Consider the following 16,597-nt stretch of genomic DNA (forward strand, 5'->3'; position numbering starts at 1 on the left):
GGGCCGATTGCATTCAAATTGGGTGAGAGGCTGGGGATGTGGGGCACGTAGCAAAGGCAGAAAGTAGAAGGCTTCAAGTGGAGAGGTTTGTGACCCTGTTTTCAGGCAGAAACTCGAGGGCAGGGGTGGGAACTGGGAGCCACTGTGCCCTCAGCCATTGCCAAGGACACAGAAAAAGGAGAGTACTTGTTCTCTCAGGCAAGCTTTGCTGTCAAGGACCCCTGAATGCCGGGATGAGGAGGACCCTCTGGCTCTGCCATGGCTTGAGGTTCTGAGCAAAAGAGAAGCATGGGGCTGGGAGGGAGGACAAGTGAATCTGGTGAAGCTGGCTGCGTGGGGTAGGTTGATTGGCGGGGGAGAGACTGGGGGTGGAGAGGCCATTTAAAAGGCGGTTGCAGAATCGTTTTCCTGATAAAGAGCTGGGCTGAGTCATCTTCTGTGGAGGAGAGAAGTCATATCTAGCTCCTCCGGGTACTGTCAAGGTGGGATTTTTCTTCTCTGTATCAGCCAGAAGCTTGGCTGCCTGTCCAAGAGGCTTTGGGAGCAGAGGCCAGCGACAGAGCATCCTGGGGAAGCTGGGCTGCAGGGAGGAACCAGTCAGAGTGAGTAAGCTGAGCACTCAGAGGGGCGTTTGGGGTTGGGATGTGACTCAGGGCATGTGGCATCCCCTGCCTGGCCTGTTTTTCCTCCCAGTGCCAGGAGGCAGATGGGGACTTCTGGCAGCCTGTTAGTAGCAAGGCTAGAGCTGGCCCTAGGGATCCCCACTCCTGTCCCCTTAGCTGGCAGCCCTACTCTCCCAAGTGTGGGTTATTCCAAAGGGAGACGTGTCGGTCTGGTCTGTATCCACTGTCAGAAGGCATTCCCCATGCTTCTGCCATGGATGCATCCTTCGGGGTCTGTGTCACTTCCCTCTGTGTGGGGAGGATGTGAGGCTGGGCTGGCAAAGGGGCTAGGTTATTACTCAGACCTCCTCATCTTCCTGCCCCAGTCAAGCCAGAGGTTGTATTGTGGCTGGGACATTGGGTCCTTCCTGACCCCATCAGGGGAGCAGTTTATCCAGCCTGTTTACCCGTCCTGTTGCCAAGGCTCCCAGGCTGCTACAATGGGCTGCCTCACGCCAACCTCTCTTCCCACCTCTGGCTCCCATCCTACCCACTGGCCTTGCCTGGACACTCCCATTGATGGCAGTCGTGTGGAGAAACATTTCCTTGAATTCTCAGTGTCCTGACCTTCTGCTCTGGCCTTTCTTCCCCTGCCCCAAATCCCTTCCTTTGGTTCAGACAGGCAAAGTGATAGGCAGATTTAGGGGGCTGCCTACAGGAGGTTATAAAGACCAGGGGCTGGGGAGAGGCTTGTTCCTGCTAGAGCAGAACCCGAGCTAGGAGTTTACTGACTCTTAGCCTTATGACTTTCCTACTCCAGCACATTTCATAGCCTATCATTTGTTTCTATCTTAGTGAGAGTAAGTTCATCAGCTTCTCCTGAAAGGAAGCAGTGATGGGAAGCAACTGAGGGGCATTGATGGGCTGGGGAGACGGGGGTCTGCAGACTCCTCCAGGAACCTTGAAGCTTCCTTGACACCCTTCCCACTGAAGCTCTGAGCTAGAGAGCCAGTCAGACTTCCTGATTCTGAATCGTTGCCCTTCCACTTAAAGTTGTTTGACACTGCTGGTGGGCGCCTCTGAGCCTGGCTGTCACCTACAAAATGGGAGAGGCAACAGTGTTACCTTTTGGGGTCGCTGCCTTATAGATGAACACAGCGATGGGCGTGGAGCGCTGACATGGGCCATTCAAGGCCTGTGTCATGGCATCCCCACCTCCCTGAGGCAATGCTCTGTCTTTGAGCCTTTCTCTGGCTCTACCCCGTCTCACCTGACTCCAGGTAGCTCCTCTCTTACTTTACCCTCCAGCCTTCTTCTACTGAAGGCCTGGCTGTATTCAGGGCTGCTGTCCAGAGATCTATATCGGCCTTCAGAGATCTAGGCTAGAAGAAAGGGTATCATGGCCTGTTGCACAGCTACAGTAGGGGCTGCTTGTCTCTGTGGCTGGGGTTTACCTCTGATCTCTCTAAAACCAAGAAGCAAAGTCTTACACAAGTTTGCCATTGCCAGAGGTGACATTGCTCTGGGTGACTTTAGTTGGCATGTTGCTTATAACAAGGGATTCCAGGGTTCCTTTGGTTGGTCAAATCCTGCCCTACCCCATCCCATGTTTGTGCAGGGTGACAAAAACTCTCTAGGCTTATTTTCTGGGTTGGCCCCAAACCTCCTGTCAAATTCCTCTTTTGTGTCACTATGGCTGGCCTTGGGGGCAGAGCTCCGCTAGGAGGGGGACTCATTCCCCTCTGGCCCCTTCTGCCATTCCTCTCAGAGCTTAGGGGCAGGCTCCAAACTCACAGGAGGGGAGGGCCATTCAGGGCAGGCCAGGCCAGGCTCTGATGAGCCTGGCTGGAAGTCAGCAGTCTCCTGAGTCACCCACTCTTTGTGATCCTTTCTTTTCCTGAGCCCCCCAAGCTAGCTTCTCTCCAAAGACTTTTCACACTGATGTCAGAAGACAGGGCTGAGGAGGGCTGTGGGGAACACAGGCCTGGTCCTGAAGCAGCAAAGGAAGGAGGGAGTGGCAATGTTCAGGGACACAGGGTGGCCTGGATGTTCAAACACCGGATCACTGTCTATCTGCCTTCCACCGTGGGATTCTGCAGCTAGGATCTGGTGCTCCACAGTGACAAGGGCCCCGTAAAGGTAGCTGTGTAATCTTGGACAGCTCACCTCACTGGTCTGGTCTTTGGGTTTTCTCATCAACACAAAGCACACAATAGTAGTTTGTGCCTCATAGGGCTGCTGTGGGAATCCAACCGTACATGTAATATGCATGTAGTGTATAGTGTGTGCCTAATCAGTGGTCGCTGCAACTGCTGTAAGTGTGTCGTAAGCAACATTGGTGGGCTCTTTATCCTGAGTCATATGGGATGTGTTCTCATCTGTGAATCTCTGCAGGGTATATCAGGCCGTGAAGTAAAGCTGTTCACTGGAGTGATGGTGGTGATGGTGGTGGTGATGATGGTATGGTGTGATGGTGGTGATGGTGGCTGTGGTGGTGGTGGTGGTAATGGTGGTGGTAGTTGTGGTTGTGTGGTGTGGTATGGTGTGGCGTGGTGGTGTGGTGTGGTGGTGCTGGTGGTGGTAGTGATGGTGGTATTGGTGGTAGTGGTGGTGGTAGCGGTGGTAGTGGTGGTAGTGGTGGTGCTGGTGGTGGTGTTGATGGTAGCGGTGGTAGTGGTGGTGGTGGCGGTGGCAGTGGTAGTGGTGATGCTAGTGCTGGTGGTAGTGGTGGTGCTGGTGGTGGCAGTGGTGGCGGTGGTAGTGGTGGTGCTGGTGGTGGTGGTGCTGGTGCTGGTGGTAGTGGTGGTGCACAGAAACACACCCAAACATGGAATCCATTGAAGGCATTTATGGTTGAGAGGCCTGTACCAGTGGGAGGCACACCATGGAATCATGAGCCCATGTCAGCTGAGTGTATAAACAAGTTTTGCACACACAGGGGTATGGCTTTAGGGATACAAGGGTTGCGTGGAGAACTGTGCTGTGACAGCCACCTCTGAGTTGCTGAGACTCTGTGGTGCTTCTCCATAACTCCAGAGTCTCCTGACGTGTGTCCTTCAGGACCCTGATCTATGCCACAAATGTGCTTTGCTGGAAAAAGATCAGATACTGTCTGTCCTCACGAACCAAGTGGGGTCACAGTGGCCAGTCCTTCCTGGGGTTGTATGAGCTGTCTTTGCCCTGGACTTGATGATGACAGACTTCTTGTGATCTCAGGGCGGTCCCCAAATGTTTCTCAGCTAAGGAGTCCCTGACTCTGGGAGGAGGCAGGAGCTTGCCAAGATCATAGGGATAGCCCAGCCAAAGGACTTGGCTTTGGGCCAGGGGACCTGTTTCCAAACAGAGCAGAGGAAGCAGACACTGGATGGTCCACACATCCCTTAAGATGTTCCCGTGTGTGGAAACCTCATCTTCAGTTGCCCCAGGGGAATGGTCTGGCTAAACACTTCATGTTTTACAGAGTGGGTGACTGGGGCAGAAGAGGAAGACCACAGCGGGGGCAGGCTCTGTGCCGTCATTGTGGCATTATGGCAGAGCTACAGGTGTGGTGGATGGACAGGAGGATGGAACCAGAAAGCCATGAAGCATGAATCGGACCTGGCCTCCTTGGACCTCTTTGCTAACTCCAGAAATAGCAGGGAGGGGGTCTTTGCCCTGGGATACTCTCTGGATCTCAGTTTCTCCATCTATAAAATGGGATAGTGGTGAATTACCTGTCTCCTCTATCTAGGCCCTTCCATCTCTCAAGAGTCCATGAACTCCAAGCCAGGATGGCAAGATGCCTAGAGAGACTGTCCCTGGAGACCCATCAGCCTGTCAGGGCCAGGGCTAATTAGGGTGAGTTAGGAGGGAGGGCAGGGTCAGATTCCTCAAGAGCTAATTAGCTTCCCACAGTCGGGAAGGAGTTTTCTCAGCCACCGGGTAAGCTATGACCCTGGTCCTAGGCTGATCCCTCCAGCTGCCTGTGACTCAGCTCTCCGGGCAGCTTGGTTTATTCATTGTTCAACAGCATTGAGTACCGAGTGCATGCCAGCTGGGCACTGTGGACAGAAAGAAAAATGGTGACCTCGCTTAATGGGGGTCCGACCTGTGACCTCTGTCTTTGCCATTTCCCACTGCCTCTTCTCCCAGAAAGACTTTGAGCACCGTCTTTGCCACCTGAAGCTCTGTGGCCTCGCATCTGTCAGGAATCTCTGAACTTTCTCAGAGAAGTTCTCCTCTGCAGTACAGGCACACAGTGGCTGTCACCCGGTACACTTGGGAGAGCAAGATAAATGAACACAGTGGGCCAGTGTGACCACCGCTGACATTTCACTTATGTTAGAATGTATGGACTTTTAAATAATTTTCTTTATAAAAATGAGGGAAGATTGCAGAAGGATATAGAAGAAACTGGCAGAATGGATTCTTGATTTGATGTGGTATAATCAGTGGTGGGAACACTGCCATGGTTACTTTTTTATTGAATGTGCTAACCTTTCTTTTTTTTTTTTTTAAGACAGGTTTCTCTGTGTAGCCCTGGCTGTCCTGGAACTCACTACACAGACCGGGCTGGCCTCGAACTCAGAGATCTACCTGCCTCAGCCTCCCAAGTGCTGGGATTAAAGGCGGGCGTCACCATGCCTAGCATGTTAACCTATTTTTTAAAAAGAGGTCTTAGGGGCAGATGAGATGCCTCAACAGGTAGAGGCATTTTGCTGTGCAAGTCTGGAGTTTGGGCCTCAGAACCCACGTAAAAGTCGAAGAGGCCCGACTCCACGTACTATCTTCTGCTCTCCACACGTGTAACGTGGTACAGGATTCCCCACGATGATAAAATACCTTAAAAAAATCTTTGTAGCATCTTCTTCTAAAACATCAAGCAAATGACCATACTCTGAATTTGAGAGTGTAAAAGACCCCCCAGAAAGGCATATGGAAAGTATTTTGGGGTTGCTTTGCACATTTGGGACTCTTTAGACCAAACACTGATCTCAGGGTTGGAGTCAGAGAGGAAAACGTACCAAGCGAGGCCCTCAGAGCTGTGTTTGAGGGGAGAAGATGAATCAGGAGATGTGCAAACACTTGAATTTCAAAGAGCGGTTGAGTGCCAGGGAGGAAAAGCAGAGATAAGACCCGAGACAGCAAGGCCCCTCCAGGGAGGGCGTGCTGTCAGGGAAAAGGACGTTCCCTGCGCTTAAGGCACGTCAGGCGCCTTACTTGGCCTTGTCTTTCTTCCACTTCCCCTTCTTTAGCGTAGAAAGGAGGCAGAGATGATGAGAAACTTTCTCAAGGGGTGAGAGTGGCTGGTGGTCAGGGGGACCATGGGAGATGTAGTTAGTGGGGTGACTCAGTTTGGAGAAGCACTGTCTTGGCAACCTTCCTGGGTTGGCAACCTTCCTGGGCCGTCCAATGGAATGGGCAGGCCATCCTGAACATCTGATCAGCTTCATCCTTGACTCCTCATGACAGCTGATTCTGGGAAACCGGGCAAAGGTCATATTTCAAAGAAATGGTTGGCTGTAGGAGGGCATGGTGGTGACTGTCTGTACGCCCATTTGCTAACTAGACCTGTGTACTCTCTGCAGCCTTAGGCCGGAGCACTAGCTTCACTGAAAAGGATCTGAAGGAGGCCAAGGCGTGGAGCCAGCAGATTGCAGCCCAGCTGACCACCCCTCCCAGCTCCAACTCCCGAGGGGTCCAGCTCTTCAACAGGCGCAGGCAGAGGGTGAACGAGTTCACCTTGGAGAGCCGTGGCCAGAAGCCACCAAAGCACAATCAAGAGGCCCTTCCAGCAGGGCAACCTTCGAACCCCACAGGCCATGCCCCAGGGCTCAGTCTGAGACCTCCATCTCCACCCAAGCCAGGCTCTCTAAAGCATCCCAGCCCCCGAAGCCCCAGCAGAGGGGTCCCTGGCCACATCATGGAAGGCTACTCGGAGGAAGCCAGTCTCCTGCGGCATCTGGAGAAGGTTGCCAGCGAGGAAGAAGAAGTACCACTGGTGGTTTATTTAAAGGAGAATGCAGCCCTGCTAACGGCTAATGGGCTGCACCTGTCCCAGAGCCGGGAGCCCGAACAGTCATCACCAAACCATCCAACAACAGAGGCACACAGTCCAGCTGCAGACATCAACCAGAACCTCTCCTCGCCCAATGCCACACTTACCACACCAGCGTCCAACAGCCACCACAACCAGCCCACCACCGATGTGAATCAGAATCCTCCAGCCGCTGTCACCCCTGTCCAACAGAATTCATCTGAGGCTCAGTGTCCCCCAAATGGCACACCCGATTCCAAGCCCAGCACTCCGTGTGCCGATGGGCAGCCCCAGGGGCCAGCAGGGGAGGTGAGATCCAGCATTCTGCTGATTGATAAGGTGTCAGCTCCATCCCCTGCCACCAGCACCTTCTCTAGAGAGGTCACTCCCCTCTCCAGTTCTGGGCCACCAGCAGCAGATCTCATGTCCAGCTCCCTGCTCGTTGACATGCAGCCTAGCAACCTAGTGGCGTCTGCAGAGCAAGAGATGTCCGGACATGCAGCTGTCACCACACCCACCAAGGTGTACAGCGAAGTGCATCTCACGCTAGCCAAGCCCGCATCGGTGGTCAACAGGACGGCCCGGCCTTTTGGGATCCAGTCACCAGGGAGTACCAGCCAGGTGGAACACAGCCCCATGATGGGAAGACGACATTTTGGAGAGAAAGCCTGGGCTCCCCCGACTACCACCATGGTGGACAGAAGTCCCCAGCCTCAAAGGCACATGATGTCCCGCAGCCCCATGGTAGAAAGGAGGCTGGTTGGGCAGCGAAGCCCAGTCTTGGAGAGACGTCCCTTAGGAAGCTTCACCCCACCCCCCACCTATGCCGAGACTTTGTCAACAGCCCCAGTGGCTTCCCGGGTTAGGTCTCCTCCTTCTTATTCTACTCTGTACCCCAGCTCTGACCCCAAGCCACCTCATCTGAAGAGCCAGGTAGCCCCTGCCAACAAGACAGGCATTTTGGAAGAGTCTATGGCCCGCCGAGGCAGCCGGAAATCAATGTTTACTTTCGTGGAGAAGCCCAAGGTGACCCCGAATCCAGACTTGCTGGACCTAGTGCAGACAGCTGATGAGAAGCGGAGGCAGAGAGACCATGGGGAGGTGGGCATGGAAGATGAGCCCTTCGCCCTGGGAGCTGAGGCCTCCAATTTCCAGCAGGAACCAGTAGCTCGGGACAGGGCCAGCCCTGCGGCCACTGAGGAGACCGTCCCCGAGTGGGCCTCCTGCCTCAAGTCACCCCGTATTAAGGCTAAGCCGAAGCCCACACCCAACCAGAACCTCTCAGAGGCCTCAGGGAAGGGAGCTGAGCTCTATGCCCGCCGCCAGTCGCGGATGGAGAAATACGTCATAGAGTCTGCAGGCCACACTGAATTGGCCCGCTGCCCTTCACCTACTATGTCCCTGCCGTCATCCTGGAAGTACTCCACTAATGCCCCTGGGGGCTTCCGAGTGGCATCCCTAAGCCCAGCGCGGACTCCGCCTGCCTCTCTCTACCACGGCTATCTGCCAGAGAATGGGGTCCTGCGCCCAGAACCTACTAAGCAGCAGCCATACCAGATGAGGCCTTCACTCTACGCTCTGTCTCCCGTCAAGGAACCTGCCAAGACCTCATCCCGCTCCACCTCACCACGCACGCCGTCCCGCACTGTCTCACCTCGTGCCGCCTCTCCGGCCAAGCCTAGCTCCCTGGACCTGGTGCCCAACCTGCCTAGGGCAGGCCTGCCACCATCTCCTGCTCTGCCTCGGGCTTCCCGCTCCTCCCCAGGCCTCTACACTGTCCCTGTCCAGGACAGCCTCCAGCCCACTGCCGTGAGCCCCACCTACAGCAGTGACATCTCGCCCGTGTCTCCCTCCAGGGCGTGGTCTCCCCGAGCCAAGCAGGCTCCCAGGCCTTCCTTCTCCACCCGGAATGCTGGAATTGAGGCCCAGGTGTGGAAGCCTTCTTTCTGCTTCAAGTAACGCATCCCAGTGCCTGTCTTGCCTCCTTCTCAGAGGGTCAAAGAGAAGATGTGGCAGGATGTGGTTCGGGGCTTAGCGAGAAGATAGGCACCCATGGATCAAGGTCTGGCTGTTGCCAACAGCTAGCTATGCAACCGTGGGTGGACCATCTCCTCTCTCCAAGCCGTAGACAAAGGGGTGTAGACTCCTTGTCTGGGTGGTGTGAAGGGTCATAGAGTAAGACTACCCCAAGAGGGTCCTGTTAAACAGTCTTTCCCTGGCCTTGCAAGCTTCAGGGATGGACCCTGATGGCAGTGTCTTGCTGGCCGAAGGCCCAGAGGGCTCCTCGTGGGGACTTCTGGAACAGACAGTGGCTTCTGGCTGTGCCTTACTCATAGGGCTCAGGCTCCTGGCATCTGGCTTCCTGCTTCTGGATTCTCACCTCCACAGGGTGTTTCTTCTCCTCTGCCTTCTGGACATTTCCTCTCCACTGCCTCAGAGAGCTTTGCCTGGCTCCGCCTCCTCTCCTGAGTCCTTTGCTGCCTGTGGACTTTAGCGTATCACTGTTTTTTGATGCTTGTCTTCCTGCTCTCTGAGACTCTGCAGCCTCCATGCCCTCTCCAGGACCTGACTCTACACAGGGAGGGAAACTCCTGGGCTCAGACCTCAGACCTGTTTCCAACTGCCTTGCCCTCACTGTTCTGGGGTGAGGGGACATCCCAGGGTATCCCTGAGAAGAATGTCCTTTAGAGGGGGCTATGCAAACGTTAGGAGAGTGACCCTTGAGTCATATAGTGACCTCAGCCAAGGTCTCCCTGACCAAAACAAGCCACCTCAGTGCAACAGCACAGGCCCAGGAAGACGCAATGGAAGAATGTTCTAGACTCATGTACCTTCCATTTGCTGGGTGACTTTGGCCAATTCACTCTTCCTTTCTGGACCTTAGTTTTCTCATGTACACAGGGTCTTCTAGTTGTGGTAATGGCTGAAGATTGAGAGACTGGGCTGGTGCAGTGGAATAAAGGTCTCAGAAGCAAGGGGATTGTCATGCAGGAAAAAAAAGTAGAAGGGATGGGCTGTTGCTGAGGGACACAGGAGTTAGCTTTCCATGAGAGTGACCTGGTGAGGTACAGTGGAATGAGCTACTGCAGCAAGCCATGGTCAGAAGCCTGGGCTGGGCGAGCTTAAGCTTGGGATCAGCTGGTGACAGCTGGACCAGGGCACGGTAGCTCAGAAGAGAGGGACAGGGTAGACCCTAGAGCTTTGAGGAAAAGATTGGACTCAGATGAGAGTTCTGACTGGATGTTTACTTTGGGCCTCAGTTTCCCCATTCATACAGAGGGAGTCGAGTCAGGTAGCCTGAGATCACCATTCCCTGCCCCTCTTTGATATGGTACAGCCCCCCCCAACCCCACTGAACTAGTCTTTGTTGGGGGTGGAGAATACAGTCACAGAAGACATATTTAGATGGAATCTTCCCAAGACTTGGGGCTAGGACCACCCACTTCCTCTTTCCCAGCCCTATTTCTGGGATCCCAGAGAGGCAGGGGTGGTGGAGGCGGAGACCATGCTGGGCTGAGTGCACTGGCTGAGTGCGCAGTTTTCCTGAGCTTTGGGCTTGTCTCCATGGGAACAGGGGTGCCTTGTCAGGGAGCTCATCCAAGCGGGAGAGGGGGATGCATGTGGGAACTGCGAGTGAGCTTGGCTTCTTCAGGTCTCCCCAGAACAGAGTGAGCCCCTAGGAGACCCTGCTCTTTTGTACCTGGGGTGAGGGTGGGGGTCGAAGTGGAGGAGCCCATCCTCCGTCCTGTAGCTCTTGCCGCTGGGCTGAGCTCTTTGCCACTTGGTTCTGTCTTCTGTTCTCAATACACTCTGTCTCAAATCTGCCTTGCTTCTTTCTTCTGCGCTGTTGCTGCCATGGGCTGGGGCTCCCTCTCTCTGCCCTGATTGGGTCCTGGAAGTGAAGTGGAACTGCTCAGCTGTGTTGTGTGTGTGTGTGTGTGTGTGTGGTGTGTGTGTGCGCGCGCATGCGTGGGAGTGAGGTTGTGTCCCTGGGTGCTGTGTGCTACTGTGCCTGCGGTGTGTCTGCATCTGTTGGTGTCAGCCATGGGCTGTCTAGGAAAGGAGGGTGTTTTCCTCCCTTCACTCCTTTCCCGAGGCTAGCCCAAACTGTGTTGAGGATAGAGGAAACACACTGCCCTATGGCCCAAATTGGTTTCCTTTTTTTTTTTTTTTTTTTTTTTTTGATAGGGTCTGTAGCACTCGTGAGATAATAGGACATGCATGAGCCCCCTTGATCGGCTTTTGGCTCTGAGATTGGTCTCAGCCGCTAATCCTTCCTGTCTCACCAGGGGCGGGAACCTCCCTTGAAGTTCTCCATAAGCTTGTGGTATGTCTCCCATAGGTGACCTGGTTGCAAGCTGCGATGTGTCACACACAGAGAACACTTCTCAGGGACTCTGGCTTTTATATACGCATAGAACCCCGACCCTGGGAATAAAGGGGGGAGGAGGCCTGGTGCTGAGCCTTGAGTTGCTCCCTTGATGAGATTGGCTATCCTGGAAAAGCCTCCACAGGTCACTGCAGCATTATATCCCTCCAAACTGTCCTCTCTGGCTCTTCTTTATGGTGCTTTTTAGTGAAAGGGCACAGAGGTTGGACTCTTCCAGCAACTGCTGCCGTGTGATCGGACGGTATATACCATCTGCCTCTCGTTTCCTTTTGATTGGGAGGGACTAACTTCTCCATTGGTTGAAAGGATGACTGGCACATGGCTGACTGGGTGACCGCATGGATCTTGTGGGTGATTATAGGCTTTGATTGGGATGAAGTCACTGACTGGACCTGATAGTTTGGGACTGGGATGAATGAATGATTGCTAGTGAACGTGGACTCAACCAAAAGCCCAAGTGAGCTACTTATTTCTGGAATATGGGTCAACAGCTGCATAGTTTCAGGTATGTGTGTTTAGCCTGTATTCCCAAGCCCTCCGCTTTCAATCCCCTTAACACTGTTTAAGCATGGTGTAGCCTTTGAAACACACACACACACCACTGGGCTGTGATTTGCACCTCTTGGCTTCGTTTTCATCACTAGCGAAATGAATGTGATAATGCCAACGTCCTAACCGGTTTGACCTAACTGGAAGAAGTGAGAGATGACGGATGAGGAAGAAACACATAGATGGATAAGTACTCAGATAGGTAGGAAATGTGTTTGCCACCATAGTGGTGCAGTGCTTTTCACTGCAGATGCCTTCACCACCTGGTTTGCCCAGAACCAGTCTCACTGCCCCCGTTGGCAAGAAGCGCAGACGGGGAGAACGCTGTCCAGAGATGAGAGGCTTGGCTTCCTTTTGTGTCTCCACCTGCCAGTAGGAACTTACTCCTACTGGGCCCCCAAGAAAATGAAGTGAGAGCCGGGCGGTGGTGGCGCACGCCTTTAATCCCAGCACTCGGGAGGCAGAGGCAGGCGGATCTCTGTGAGTTCGAGACCAGCCTGGTCTACAAGAGCTAGTTCCAGGACAGGAACCAAAACCACAGAGAAACCCTGTCTCGAAAAACCAAAAAAAAAAAAAAAAAAAAAAAAAGGAAGAAAATGAAGTGAGGAGGTAACTTTGAAACATAAGGGCTGAAAGGATCTACTCATGAAAGGATTCATGAGGCCCAATCTTAATAGCGGTAGTTATATTGTTAGTTGATAAAACAACGGTATGGTTCAAAACTAAACGTACATAGACTATAGTCATTTAAAAAGACTTGTCCTCACCCCCTGTGGCTGTGTGCATTGTGCCTACCAGCCCCATTCCTTAGCCTGTTGTGTCTTTTCCGTCTCTACTTACGGTAGTTTCTGTTTAGTAATTCCCTCCAAGGAACATGCTAATGCAGGCAATGTCCCTTCACATGAGCTGTTCTTTCCTCGCTACTTCCTGGACACCCTATTATAGAGGGGAGGAAGCTGAAGGCTAAAGGGCTGGACGATTGCTTGCCCATTCCCCTCCACCAAGTGAGGGAACCTGTGTCCAAAGCAAGGAGGGGCTGACCCCAGATAGCAAAGGCTTTTAAAACTTCTGCATTGAGTTGAACCACCTGTGTTTTTACTTCAGGCACTACCTGACTTTGTTGGGTACCTTTCTGATCTCCGAATGATGGACAACCATACTCGATCTTTTCCAAAACCTTACTCTGGAGGACCTGGCACTAAACCTTCCCCTCGCTCTCTCTGCTCTCTCCCTAGGACCGCCCCGAGAGCCTGCCCACGTCCCCGCCCTGGACGCCGGGAGCTTCCCGGCCCCCCAGCAGCCTGGACGGCTGGGTGAGCCCGGGGCCGTGGGAGCCGGGTCACCGGAGCAGCATGAGCAGCCCCCCGCCGCTGCCGCCGCCACCGCCAATGTCCCCCTCGTGGAGCGAGCGCTCGGTCTCCCCGCTGCGACCGGAGGCCGAAGCGCGGCCTCCGAGCCGCCAGCTGCAGGCGCTTCTGGCGCGCAACATCATCAACGCGGCCCGGCGCAAGAGCGCCTCCCCGCGGCCAGCGGCCGCCGAGCCCCTGCGGCCCTTTTCCCCGCCGCGGGGGGCGCCGCCGCGCATGCGCTCTCCGCAGCCGGCGCGCCCCGCAGGTGCCTTCCGCGGAGCCTCCTTCGCCCCCATCCCGCGGAGCCCGCTGCCGGTCGGGCCTCCGTCCTGCGCTAGTCCCCAGAGTCCTCAGGTCACACCGTCCAGGCCTTTTCCCTACCGCCGCTCGCCCACAGACTCCGACGTGTCCCTCGACTCTGAGGACTCCGGGCTAAAGTCGCCTGGCATCCTCGGCTACAATATCTGTCCTCGAGGCTGGAATGGCAGCCTGAGGTTCAAGCGTGGTAGTCTCCCCACCGAGGCCTCCTGCACCACCTAAAGTTTCCCACCCTGGAAGGGCTGAGCCCAAAGAGGCACCAAGCTTGGGGAACCCCAGCACCGGGACCCCAAAGGGTCTGACCTCATTGGACAGCTCCAGAGAAGAGTCAGAGAAGGAGAGCTCTGGGCCTGGGGGCCAGGTAGCTAGTCACTCAAACTTGGGTTCTAGCCCTTGGCTCTGCCATTCATTCGTGTGACCCTGAGCCAGAGCCTCCTGTCTCTGACCCTCAGCTCTGGCCGCTGCAGTCTCCAGACATCTTCCCCTTCTATCCACACACTTGTGCCTTGGAGAAGGCAGCCATGCCCCCAACCCTTGGGCCTGCAGCATGCTCCTTCTTCACTCCGTTCTCCAGCAGCCTGCCAAAGTATGGTGTTGAAAAGAACCTAGGTCGTGACCCATGCCCAGGCCCTGGCTTGACCACCGGCTCCTGGCACCAAGTTCTAGGCAGGAGCAACTGTTTTCCATTCCTTCTCAGACTAGCCCTATTTTTATCTGGTGACCTTTAGCGAGATCTCCCAGGCAAGCTCAAGGTGCCCTGTTGGGCCCCTCTGGGGAGAAGGAGCTGGAAGAGTCTCCCCAAGCTCTGCCCTGCTGCCTTTGTTGCCCCAGCTTAGGGTGTCCAGGGTCTCCTTATGGCCAGGGCAGAACAGTGTGCGAAGGGCTGAGTTCCCTGGGGCTATGGATCTCAGGAGCCCCAGACCTCTGCCCTTCTGGGCCTGGTCATGGGAAATCTGGGGTTTTTCAAAGCTGAGGAGAGAAGAGATGACAGCCTTATATGGCTGCCCCCAACCTGGCCTTACCTATTTGGAAAGAGGTCCTCGTTGCAGAATTGTAAGCCATGGCCAGGATGCATAGAAGGGACTCCGGTATTGGGGGGAGGGGACTCCTGACCTTGTCGAGGGGCCATACCAGTATGGGCCTGTGCTTCTGGCCACCAAGTAAACGCCTCCCTTTCCTTTCAGGCCTCGGCCCGGAAGAGTGGGCACTGCTATATGCATTTTCTTCACGTCTCACTCAGGCCTAGCTTGTGCCTAGACCCAGTGGCCTTGAGGAGCTGGTCCCCTAAACTGCAGTCGCTCTGATTCCAGTCCCCAAGAATGAAACTGGGAAGGAAGTGACTGAGTTTTGGGGTTTTCATTGTTGGCTGATGATACCCGTTGAGGTTCAAAATATCAGCTTCAGAATTCAGAACCTGGGGGTGCAGGTGCTGTAGTTCAATGAGGTGCAAATATACGTAGGTGAAACAAAACACGAGGATGTTGTTAAAGGCAAGGGATGATGGATTTGAAGTAATTAATAGATTTACCCACACATCAGGATGATCTAGAACTCCCTAGAGGAAGCTAGGGATCAGGGTGGAATAAAGTCAAGGTTGGGATGGAGTACTTTGGGATAAAGGAGAGGTTCGTAATACCCATAGTTGGGAACCTGTCTCCACTGGGAAGATGAGAGTGTACTCAGCTTAGTCAATAAATGAATACATTTACCAAAGCTCCTACCTGCTGCAGCATCCCTTGTAGCTAAGGAGTCCCAGGCTAGGGATGCCTCCCAGAGAAGACATTATTAGACATCCAGCTGATGCTGTGGCATAGATCAGTTTCTACCTGCATTTCCTCAGAAAACCAGCAGGAGGCAGCTTTGAGAAACTACAGTTCTGTTTCTGCTGTTCTGCCATGGTGACTGCCTTCTCCCTTTATGGTCTCTAACACACTAGAGCTTGCCTGTATCCTGCCTCATGCCTCTTGTAGAATTCAGAGCAATAAATGCTTTCTGCATTCTTGTGCCTCCTGTGTCATTTTTGCCTTTCAGGAAGCCTTTTTCTTCTTCCCAAGCATACATCAGTCCACAGAATATCTGAGCCACAGGATCTTGGATTTTGGAAATCATAAGAACAGCTGGAAAAACCTGGGATCATAGGCAGTTTTGAATTGAAGCCTAGATTCTGTCATTGATTAGCTAGGTGGATCTGAGTACACCACCCCTTCCCCATCTCTTGGTTTCCCCAATTGAGTGAGGGGAGAGTTGATCTAAGTAGTGTCTTGGAGTGGTGCTGCTACAGAATGCTGTGGCTGGAGTGGGCAGAGCCAAACTGGGGCAGGGTCCAGCACTCTGCTACTACTTCTTCATTGAACTCAGGATTCCAGGATGGGGCAAGAGTCTCCAGGGGAGGTTCCATGTGAGTTTAGGCAACTATAGTGAGACCAGGGTCATCAGGGACCCAGTTTCCATGGGCCAACCTTGGTTCAGAAAGAGTGATTGTGTTCCTACTTTTAGATGAGACCATCCCTTAGCTCTACCTCTAGATTCAGGCCCAGGAGAGACTAGACCCAGAAACCCAAGGGGCAGAAAGCAGGATGCTGCCCCACATGGGTGTCAGAAAGGCCACTGGGGCCATCTGCACTGATGGACTCAGGTGCTCGCCACCCTGTTGTGTGCCCACCCTTCCCTGGGATTGACTTGTGTGCCTTTAACAAGTCATAACTTCTGCTGGAACCTGTCCTGAGTGCAGTCAGTATCTAACTGTCTTCTGTCCAGCGCTCAGTACCTTGAGCTAATTCATCCTTAATGGAATGAGCTCACCATCTGACCTCACCCCCACCTGCTCCTTCCTTCCCACACCTCGCATTTCCAGACCATCTCCAAGATGTGGGAATTATTCAAGTGCCCTTCATTAACCTCTCCTCCCCCCCGACCGCTTCTGTCTCCACCCTACGTCAGTTACCCTCCATCTCTCTCTTGGCTACCACACAATCTCCCTGCCTCTAGCCTGGCCCCTTTCAACCCTGTGTGTGTACAGCTGCTGTCTCTGGAAAATGTCAATTTGACCACCACCTTCTGCCAGCTTAATCTCCTCATCAGCCCTTTGCAACACAAGTTCCCTTTGGAAATCTGGCCTCTTCCCACCTGTCTGGCCTTAACTCCCAGCACCACCCTCAGTTCCTATTTGCCAAACCCTCCACAGTCTTTGCAAGAGATCTGTCCTCCACCTGCAGGTCACCTCTGCCTGGTGGGCTCCCACAAATCCTGCATCCTCCAAGATCCAGTGCCAGTGCGTCTTCCTCTGGGAGGACTTCCTAGGCTTCATACTGAGCTGGCACCATGTTTCCTGCTCCTTGAGCTCTTTCAGAGCAACGCTAGAGAGACGATAGCA

The 16,597-nt window shown here is 54.0% G+C and overlaps 1 protein-coding gene across 3 annotated transcripts in view; it reads left to right on the forward strand.

Moving 5' to 3' along the window:
* Synpo (synaptopodin) overlaps positions 1-15,198 on the forward strand; it is a 34,790-nt gene extending 19,592 nt beyond the window's left edge. Inside the window, exons 1-3 of one of the 3 annotated variants that reach the window (XM_057788409.1) lie at positions 441-602; positions 6,170-8,547; positions 12,793-15,198. In XM_057788409.1, coding sequence (XP_057644392.1) covers positions 6,505-8,547; positions 12,793-13,446 — 2,697 coding nt within the window. In that variant the 5' untranslated portion in view covers positions 441-602; positions 6,170-6,504 and the 3' untranslated portion in view covers positions 13,447-15,198. Of the gene's footprint in view, positions 1-440; positions 603-6,169; positions 8,548-12,792 lie in introns of those variants that run through there. The other 2 variants (XM_057788408.1, XR_009058287.1) reach the window with 2 other exon arrangements.
* Positions 15,199-16,597: the final 1,399 nt, after the last annotated feature.

This window comes from Chionomys nivalis, chromosome 14, assembly GCF_950005125.1.
Source record: "Chionomys nivalis chromosome 14, mChiNiv1.1, whole genome shotgun sequence".
NCBI lineage: Eukaryota > Metazoa > Chordata > Mammalia > Rodentia > Cricetidae > Chionomys > Chionomys nivalis.